General features: G+C 32.0%; 2 protein-coding genes across 4 annotated transcripts; both read right to left on the bottom strand.

Annotated features, from left to right (window-relative positions):
* Window positions 1-528: 528 nt before the first annotated feature.
* On the bottom strand, window positions 529-8,541 carry LOC143197898 (phosphatidylinositol 4,5-bisphosphate 5-phosphatase A). 2 transcript variants are annotated; one of them, XM_076406696.1, is made up of 9 exons: window positions 7,980-8,541; window positions 7,716-7,884; window positions 7,487-7,657; window positions 3,607-3,782; window positions 3,317-3,547; window positions 3,111-3,264; window positions 1,572-1,784; window positions 1,321-1,509; window positions 529-1,264 (listed from the first exon to the last, which is right to left on the bottom strand). In XM_076406696.1, the coding sequence occupies exons 1-9, from the start codon at window positions 7,991-7,993 to the stop codon at window positions 1,205-1,207; spliced, it is 1,377 nt and encodes a 458-aa protein (XP_076262811.1). In that variant the 5' UTR covers window positions 7,994-8,541; the 3' UTR covers window positions 529-1,204. The 2 variants fall into 2 exon arrangements, with proteins under 2 accessions (XP_076262811.1, XP_076262812.1); XM_076406697.1 differs by having other exon boundaries at window positions 1,572-1,709.
* Window positions 8,542-8,626: 85 nt separating this feature from the next.
* LOC143197902 (uncharacterized) lies at window positions 8,627-9,812 on the bottom strand. 2 transcript variants are annotated; one of them, XM_076406704.1, is made up of 3 exons: window positions 9,601-9,812; window positions 8,856-8,978; window positions 8,627-8,798 (listed from the first exon to the last, which is right to left on the bottom strand). In XM_076406704.1, exons 1-3 carry the CDS (start codon window positions 9,668-9,670, stop codon window positions 8,689-8,691), a joined length of 303 nt encoding a protein of 100 aa, XP_076262819.1. In that variant the 5' UTR covers window positions 9,671-9,812; the 3' UTR covers window positions 8,627-8,688. The 2 variants fall into 2 exon arrangements, with proteins under 2 accessions (XP_076262819.1, XP_076262818.1); XM_076406703.1 differs by lacking the exons at window positions 8,627-8,798; window positions 8,856-8,978 and adding exons at window positions 9,120-9,358; window positions 9,410-9,532 and having other exon boundaries at window positions 9,601-9,789.
* Window positions 9,813-10,027: the final 215 nt, after the last annotated feature.

Below are 10,027 nucleotides of genomic sequence, written 5' to 3'. Positions count from 1 at the left end.
AAATTATTAATTATTTATATTCCCTTAAAACGATGTAACAGTCTTTATTATTTCATAAATAACCTACGTTTATCTTTAAACAGTTACAATTAATTTACTCAGTATTATTGTTAAAAAAACTTAAATTCCAATGGCAAACATATCTCAGGTTATTAAACTCAAAATAATGCTAAATAAACTGATATATATTTTATTACTGCTTTAATTTTTAAATTTAAGCAGATAATTAATATTAGTGACGTATTTGAACTGCAAACTGTCATTGTTTACCCATATTTAAAAATTTCTCACCTGCCTTTACTTTACGTTCATGCCACTTTTCATGATAATTTATTCGGTATTTTACTATAAGAATAACACATTGAATGAAAACTACTAAGAAACTGATTACTATATTACTATTATTTTTAGTTTCAATTAACAATACAGTAACAATATATGAGAATTAAGAAGCTCAATAATGTTTACCATTCATCCTTTAATAACAAAAATTCGAATTTTTGCATTTCAATTGAAGGTAAAAAAAACATCCATATCAATCACAAATAGATTTGAATTTATTGAATATATAATAGCACTTATTGTAACAGCGTTCACATGATCACATCACTATCAGTATAAAAATAAACTTACCAAAGACTTTATCCAAGTGTCACTCCAAAAAAGAAAAATAGATATTTAATATGTTTAAATAAATTGTACTATAAAGAAATGCTTTCATAGACACCTACTACAAAATAAAATATATAAAAATCTATAATTTACAATGATACAAAAAAAATTGTAAGCTATACAAGTTAAAAAATAAAAAAAATATTTGCCATCATAGACTTTTTACTTAGATTAGTAAAATGTAACCATCTGGTGTTGATTGATGGACATAATTTTTAAAATATAATTGCCACAGTGAAATGTGTACTGTCAATATAGGCTGCCGATAGCTTTAAATATTATATATGTCAAGCGTCAGTCGGAATTCAACTCTTTATTCAATGCAGCCTTTGATAATTTAATAATTTATTATTTTGTACTAGCAATTAAAGTCTGCTTTAAGATTAGTATCAATGCAACTTTTCTAGGAATCAATTAAGTGTCATCTAACAGACAAAATAGAACTTTGAATTTACTAGACGTAGAGATAATTAGCTAGGTGAAATAGAATTGGGTCCGCCCTCTAACGTTGTAGATGCGCGCCATTCCTTAGTCAGTCACTTTCGTTTTTGACTATGGGGAATGTATCGCTCACACCCAATACGCTCATGACCTGTAACAAAACCGTTTTTCACATTTGGTACCGGGCTGTCGTTAATTCAAACGAACCTTGTCCTCTGTTTGACTGAAATAAACCAAACAGTACTGTCCTCTACATCTACTTGGCAAGTCCGGAATGGTTATCTCGTATTTTTGGGGTCTAGCCATCTGAACTGGTCGATCATAATCATTTGGCGCCGATACGCATTTGCTTACATACTCATAAGATACATAGTCATCCAAGGCTCCAAAATGCTCCTAATAAATCCCACCAAAATTACATCAAACTTAAACATCGCAAACTTATTCTTATTCCATACCTTGAACAATCCAATCCAATCATCCTTCGTACATGGAATGTCCTTTGTGACCTTGTAATATGCCTTGTTGATCTCTCCTTCCTCCCATCTGTGTATTTTATCAAACTGGACCACATTTTCTGAATAATCTGAAAATACCTGATCCGGAACACTACCAGATTGTAATGTTCTATCATCAAAGCGCCTTGCTCTCTTATTAATACGTTGGGGTATCTAAATAATTGTTTCAAATTGTATTCGATCAAGCAATATGAGCATTGTTTGTCAGAAAGCTAAGCCTATGAAGCTAATAATAGAAACAGAAGTTGGGATGCTGCGGTTAGTTTCAAGTTTATGTGAGTAGATGATTTCTTAAATTAATAAAGTTTAAGACAGCAAATGATAAATATTAAGTTGAGATTTTAATATGAACCCCAACAAGTATTATGTATTATCAAAAGTGTAATTTAGATACAAACGTTTGGGAAGTGATGGTTTCGGTCTTAATGATTAGAATTGCGTCTCGAACTGCCTCGAAAGTTTAATGATGTAGAATTACAAGCTCTGTTGAGTGAAGATTTAACACACACGCAACTAGAGCTTGCGCCTAGATGTCATCAGAACAGGATTTGTACTTTTTACGCTTGTAAGTGAAGTATTGAAAAACTAAGTCAACGTATTAACATTGATTATGCGGTAACAAAAATTTACTTTTTATAGGAAATTATGACGGGTGATGATAGTAATATATTTTCAAGGAAAAAAAACGTCATAGGCAGACCGTAGGCAACATACTACAATAAATCAACGCCAAGGAAAGGAAACATATGAAAACCTATTTTATATCTTCGAGAGATCAAGTACCATTCCACAACACACTTTATAAAGAAACGGTTCAACACGCTACATTATGTTCTTAAATTCGTCGTTGTTTGTTTTTTATTTTCATTCTTGACAAAGGATACCACTTATGAAAATACATTGTTATAAAATATAATTTTGTTAAAATAATAAACATAAGTACCATACGGGCGTTTAAATATTGTAATCTAATCTTTTCTTATATTTGCAAGGTCATTTTAAAGTTATTTGGAAGAAACGCACGTACCTAACCGTTAAAAACACAAATTATACATCTTGGTACACCTAATGCTCCGGTGTATTAACGACGGATCAAAGGTTGCCAAAGCTAAAGCGGCAATATACATTATATATGAATTAATTAAAAACAAGAAACATGGAATATAACGCAAAAAATATCAGTTTTTGGGTACATTATTATGATAAATGATTATATGAATATCTATTAATAGCAGAAATACAATAATACTTATAATTAAATCAAGATAATAATAGATCAAAGGAGGCGAGAACTGAAGTTAGTCTGCATAAACAAATGGTGTTAAAAATACCTTTACCATGGGACATAAAACTGTCACCAGTTTATTAAAATCATATCCTGCAAAATATTATCCAACCAGTCCAACACCGTTTAGCGTTAATAAAAGAGCAGATAAAGCGAATGAATGTTACACAATCATAGAGGAAGACAGTACATACCTTAATAATAAATTCTGCGCTGACGGGTTTGTGATCGCTCAATGTATAACTCGGATGCGACTTGTACGACAATTGTTCCACTTTTAAGGTCACATTTTCATAATTGTTCGAATTGACGCAATAAAGAATCCGATCGCACCAAGCGGGCCTTCGCCTGGAAGGAAATTTTTGAAAAACAAATACTCGGCCGGGAGACATAACCTTACTTGTGGTCATAATCATTCGTTCCCACGTCGAACTTGAACGTAGGCGGAAATTCAGGGTCCTTCTCAGTAAACTCACTGAACGCCTCACCTTTCCGCATCACGTAGCGAAGCTGATCGTGTTCGAACAATTTTTTCAGGTCCTTCTTCAATACAATCCTCTCGATTTCCTCGGGTGTCCGATCGAAATCTTCCATGAGACGAAAGTTGAGATCACCCATCCAGAAAACGTAACTGAAACGAGTCAAGTCAGTTCTGTTCGATACCGGTTGTCGTGGGATCTGGAACCTTACTCATGGTAGAATATTTTCTTCGTTTCTTCTACATGAAAGTCTTGATCCTTAATAATACTGTTATAATCTTCCACTCTATCTTTTAACTGATTATCGTGAGCGCTCAAGTGGGCGTTAACAAAACATATTGAGCATCCGTAGATACTTAATCGTATACTAACGGCACCTTTATTTCCCTGCAAAGTAAATAATATATTAGTATTTTTCTTGAACAATGATATAGGCCAATGATGTTTGTGGCCAACCAGTGTGGGCCGCCAATGCAAACTTTAGGCAAGCCAAAATTATTATCTTAACACAACCATATTTTATATAACACAATATATTTTCGGCAGATTTGTATAGCACATAATATTGAACATAATATTTATATAATTGTGACAATATTATACAGTAAAAGTATGTTAAGTAAGTCGTCCTATTAGTAGATAACGCAACGCTCGTACTGAGCCATATCAAATATGGAGGAAAATTATTAAATACATTATTAAATATTATTACACAATTTCATTATTCTAAATAACAGGTCAATTGAAAAGTCCTCGGCCTACCATAGTAAAACACATTTTTTTGACAAAATTAGTTTTTTTATTCAACATAATTCCCTTCAAGACTGATAGACTGATTATAGCGACCCTCCAACTTTTCGATACCATTTTTGTAGTACGATTTGTCCTTTGCTTCAAAATAGATCTCAGTTTCGTCGATCATCTCATTCGACGAAAATTTCTTTCCAGCGAGCATTCTTTTGAGATCTGAGAACAGGAAAAAGTCTCGGGGGCCAGATCCGGAGAATACGGTGGGTGAGGAAGCAGTTCAATGCCCAATTCATGGATTTTTGACACGGTGCATTGTCTTGGTGAAGCAGCACTTTTTCTTCAAATGCGGCCGTTTTTCGGCGATTTCGTCCTTCAAACGGTCCAATAACGCTATGTAATAGTCACTGTTGATGTTCATTCCTTTTCCAAGGTAGTCAATGAAAATTATTCCACACGCATCCCAAAATATAGACGCCATAACCTTGCCAGCCGACTGTTGGGTTTTCCCACGCATTGGAGCGGGTTCATCGTGTGTAGTTCACTCGGATGACTGTCAATTAGACTTCGGAGTGAAATGATGGGCCATGTTTCATCCATTGTCACATATTGAGGCAAGAACTCGGGTTTATTTATGTTTGATCTTCAAACACTGCTCCGATTCGTCAAGTCGTCGTTGTTTTTGGTCAAAAGTGAGCTAGCGCAGCACCCACTTTGCGCAGAGCTTTCTGATACCCAAATATTCGTGCATGATATGATGTACACGTTCAGTTGATATCTTTAGAGTGTCTGCTATTTCATTCAGTTTCAATTTACGGCCATTCAAAATAATTTTGTAGGTTTTTGTAAAGGTTTTCGTCGGTAACAACCTTTGAGGCGTCCACTGCGTTCACCGTCTTCGGTGCTCATTTCACCACGTCTAAACTTAGCATACCAATCCTTGATGGTTGATTTTCCTAGGGCAGTGTCCGGAAACTCGGCATCAAACCAAGTTTTTGCTTCAACTGTATATTTTTTCCTTCAAAAGCAATATTTTATCAGGCGAAATTCCATTTTTTTCACAATAACAAAAGTTACTTCACTCAAAATGCTATAATTCACAAACTAATGATCCGATTGCTGTCAAATTTATACACACATCTTTTGAGAGTTAGTACTAATTAAATATATATATGGATTTAAGTCTAGTAGCGCCATCTATGCGTCAGGCAGGGGACTTTTCAATTCACTTGTTATAAGACTATAACTATAGATCTACAACCTACCTCCAAAACGAAAGGTAAAATAAAATAGTTATAGAAAAAAAATTAACCGACTTTAAAAAATAAATAAGGAACTCACTAAAATGTAACACATAATCAAACTTAAATTTTTAACACAAAAATATTTTAATAACTAAATAAAAATAAACAAAAACCTTATCTAATCTATCTACTCCAGGTATATTTTATTCTACTATATACACACAATTTAGCTTAATACCTACCTGAACCTTTTTATCAATTTACCATATTACTTTAACTACTACCAATTGATCACTTTGAAGTCTGTACAAGCAATAAATTAGATTTGTTTCTAATGTAATTTTTTTGGTATATGTCACAAAATTATATTATTATTTTTGTATTTTTTAAACTTGACACCGACTTCAAAGTGATCAGTTGGTAATAGTAAAAATAATATTGGAAATAGATAAATAGATTTATGTAGGTATTAAGTTAAATTATTCGGTACATAATTGACGGAGAAATCGGTGAACATACATTTACAAAATACAGTCGAACAAAGAATCTCGTCCTTATTTGAAGTTAATCAGTCATTTCCACAAGCAAAGAAGATAATATCAATTAATACTAACAGAAACATCATCAGAGTCCAAAGACTCCTAAAATAAACAAGGTGTTCCACTCATAACAATTGTTAACACCGCTAGATACCTATAAAAACTAAACGACTGGCGAGAAAATTACAATTTTACACTGATGAAGCGGAATCTTCCGTAAAAACGTAAGCCACTTTATTAAACATGTTAGGAATATCAGCAAAACAGGATTTTTACAAGTATAAGAGGGATGGAGTATGTCTACATCAAAAATATCGCGTGTCACATTATATAATAGTAAATGATATACCCATATAGAAGAACTAAAAAAAATCATTCTTAATTAAACAAATCTCCCTTTTCGATAACTCAATAGAAAATAATTAAAACAGTAGCCTAGAATACTGAATATCCTGTAAAACTGATACCGACGATTATATGATCTCTTCTCGGTCATACCATCACCATTCATAATATTTGAAAAAAAAAACATAAGATAGTGACATCTTAAATATAGGCAGAAAAAACAGTTGAATTGTCTTAACCTATTTTCAAAACATGTTTTTGAAAAACTGCGGGTAAATTAAAACCTACAATTTAAGTACCATCACCTTGTAGTAAAGTTTTCAAAATAATGATTGATGTATCCGTAGATCATAACACAATTTACAAGCAAAATTATTTGTAGTATTAAAGACATGTTTGTAAATGTTGAAGGAAACTCATGCAAATTTAAAATTGGCTCTAAAGGAAAAATCACAATTGCAATTGCAAAAATTGAATAATCAACATTTATATTTAGTGATTTGATTCTAAAACTGAAAAACATATTTCCAATATAATAAATAACCCATAAGTCCATGAAACTAAAATTTCCTGTAACTGGTGTATTAATATTTGCACAGATGGTGTTCTAGCAATATCTGGATATATACATATACACATGTGAAACAGCTAAATATAGAATATGGACACATGTATCATGAAATATTAACTATCAAAATTGAAAATGGTACTGGAACAATATGTTAAATACCACTTACTTAGTATTTAATACTAAGCTATGGGAACAGTTAATTAATTCATTTAATGGAAGGAATAATAAACTGACTTATTTATCTGAAATTCTTATTATTATTTATTAACATAGATTCAGGTATGCAAATACTCAAGAGAATATACCAGAGGATATGGAGAAAGAAAGTATATGAAGGTAATTTGCAAAAATTTTAATCAATTTCAAAATATTCCTATAAAACTTGACAAGGCTGTCATAAACTATTTGACAACACTGGAAGATAAATTTATTTTATTACTTCCAAAATTTAGATACAACAAATAATGTATTTGGTTTGATATCAATATGAATTTTAGGTTAAAGATAATCTTATAATTATGAGGTATGTAATAGGAATTATTTTATATTATAGTGAAAATTATTATCATAAACTATTGTGAAATTGTAAAAAGTTGAGAATCAGTGATCTAGGCCATAAAATATTAGATATAAAAAGATTCTTACCCACATACCACCAAAACCAGTTCTGGTGTATTCTGACTCAATTTCTCGAATATTTAATAAGTGTTTTCTGAGAGAGAACACAATAAGCAATAATCCTTGTAGTCGAATGGACTTCAGTTTAACATAACTCCTGTTTTGTAGTATTTCCTGTATAGAATAGGTCCATGAATCCTACAAATATAAAGAAATTGACATGATCTAATTCTATATATGTATACTGATATTGTACCCTGAATAACGCGTCCAGTAACATAGTCTGCGGCTGTGCTTTAACTTCTTGTAAAGAAATCACGAAAAAATCGGGTAGTTTCTCATTTTTCTGATTTGTCAAAGAAAGAAATTCCATTAATCTTTGCTCCGGTTCGCTTGTACCCACGTTGTAGGTGATCATGTACAATCTATAACAGTAATTACAAATCTTATTGCGTTTTTTAATCAGTCCTTTGGGATTATCACAATTACAATCAGATATTGTCTTAAAGCTCTACTTTACCTTAAATTTTCCATTGTAGGGGTATACTTTCACAAATTTTAGAAGTGTATGTTCACGGCGCGTTTTCTGTAATCAATCAACTTTCGTGCAGCACAGCCAATTAACGGAAAACATGATAATCCAACAATCGCAAAAAATGTATGTTTCAAATATATAACACCACTCTTACGTCATGACGGTGTTTCTGTTTATATCGGTTGACGTTAGTGACCTTGCAAAATCCAGTTTTCAGAAGGCTTATTTTCGATTCAATTTTAAATATTTCTGTTCCTCATTATGCCAAATACGTTTTCGCGGTTAATTCATAGTCTCATCACGCCTTCGATTCATAGTACTTTCCAATACATGCAAATTTAATATTTGCATTTTTGTATTTTTAGTCATCTACATTTACTTTAAAATTATTAGAAATGTTGTTATTGAATATGCTGTAGAAAGAAAAATCTTGCATGAACCGTTGCTTTGTTCCTAATTCGTATGAGATTATTAAATCAGATAAAATAATATTAATTAACACTATAATATTTCATTACTTCCAGCCACTGATTATAGAGTTGCCTGACGATCGATCCTTTATATTATTGATTAGACTTTATATTTGTTTTAGAGATATTTCCTATCAATAATCGAATAAAAACTCATATTAATAACGTGGTATTAACGAAATCGATATTTTTTATTATCCACGTGGGTTATAGAATACATTACTTTACTGGGAGCTTTGGATAATGTTGATCGAAGCGTAAGTCGTGTCTTGGTAATAAGTACGAGGGCTCAAGTTACTGGCCTCGTCAAAATAATATTCTCTTAAACTAGCGCCTAAAAGGATACAATGTTATTCTATTTAAGACCCGTTGTAATGGGCGAAAAACTCACCAGAAGGATTTAAACAATATACTATATTCTCGATTTTTTTTCGATCTATTGTAGATTTGCGATTCATTTTGCAGTTATCGGTGCCTGCAGGACATATTCGGTCAAAACATGTAATAGTTCTTACTGTAATAAAACATCGATTATTATAAAATATTAGACTTTATAGTCCGTTGTTAGGCAGCCAAACATACAGGCCGTTTAAGACATTTTATCGTTTGAGGAATATGGTGAATATCATTATCGATTAAAAGAAACACATACACAAACAAATGTACAAATATTTTATTCAATAAATTACTTATATATGATTGGGGGCACTAAAAATGTCAATGTAATGCTTCAGAAATATTCTGGTACACCGTGATACGGGGTTAACTCTAAGTTGTTGGATCTGTAAGGATTAGGGTTGTACTGATTGATGGATTCATATTTGGTGTTCTCATAATGAGTGTAGGGACTTAGGCTGCTGTGTTCCTCAAAATAGTAGTCCTTAATGGTGGAATCTAAAATTTGGGATTATGTGAATTCGCTTAATGATGTCTTATCTTACTAACCATAATCATCCAAGCATGAAATGGTGATTTGTATGCGACTTTTATCGGGACTGGACCGCTTATGTTGTTTGCAGTTGTTGGTTGAAGATGGACATGGTTGACCAAAGCATGTGGGAGCAGGCACTGAAAGAGATATTCACCATATTCAGTTTATGAAAAAATGACCGTTATAAAAGCAAATGAGCCCTTACCGTATTGATGTGATGGACACAAAAGAGCCCAGAGAAGAAACACTGCGAAACACAATTGCGTTTTATCCATTGCACGTTTTAGACTGATTCTTCCAATAAAAAATCCAACACTGTGCTTCGCTGTTTATAAGTTCACTAAATTCTAGAAACTTCTTTCGTTTTTATTTCTCTCAAACCGATAACGCAGATATTTCAACATATTCTGCAATATATTTATATCAAGTATACAGAGTGAGCTGTGAAAATATCAACTGTCAAACAGACTCCATAACATTAACGTTAATATACCAATTTTTTCTTGACTTTGAATCATAATATTTACATCTGGTTTTGTTTTGGGTTTGATTATATGTTTACTTCATTGAAATGCACCAATTATTATTTGCTTATATGCAGATATTTTTACAAAAAAGTAATTATAATTTAA

This window comes from Rhynchophorus ferrugineus, unplaced genomic scaffold (genome assembly GCF_030347505.1).
Source record: "Rhynchophorus ferrugineus isolate W39M unplaced genomic scaffold, kcgeb_rfMv2 rfM6, whole genome shotgun sequence".
Classification (NCBI taxonomy): domain Eukaryota; kingdom Metazoa; phylum Arthropoda; class Insecta; order Coleoptera; family Curculionidae; genus Rhynchophorus; species Rhynchophorus ferrugineus.
Note: the sequence above shows the minus strand (reverse complement) of the source record. Positions and strands in the feature narration are given on the sequence as shown.

Bases quoted from the DNA above. Each gene is read 5' to 3' on its own strand.
- LOC143197902 (XM_076406703.1), bottom strand. From the start codon at position 9,670: ATGGATAAAACGCAATTGTGTTTCGCAGTGTTTCTTCTCTGGGCTCTT. The intron at 9,533-9,600 runs GTAAGGGCTCAT...TATCTCTTTCAG, and splicing joins GTGTCCATCACATCAATACG to TGCCTGCTCCCACATGCTTT. The intron at 9,359-9,409 runs GTTAGTAAGATA...CCCAAATTTTAG, and splicing joins TTCATGCTTGGATGATTATG to ATTCCACCATTAAGGACTAC.
- LOC143197898 (XM_076406696.1), bottom strand. The intron at 3,265-3,316 runs GTAAGGTTATGT...ATTTCCTTCCAG, and splicing joins ACGAATGATTATGACCACAA to GCGAAGGCCCGCTTGGTGCG. The intron at 1,265-1,320 runs GTTCGTTTGAAT...GTTTTGTTACAG, and splicing joins TCAGTCAAACAGAGGACAAG to GTCATGAGCGTATTGGGTGT.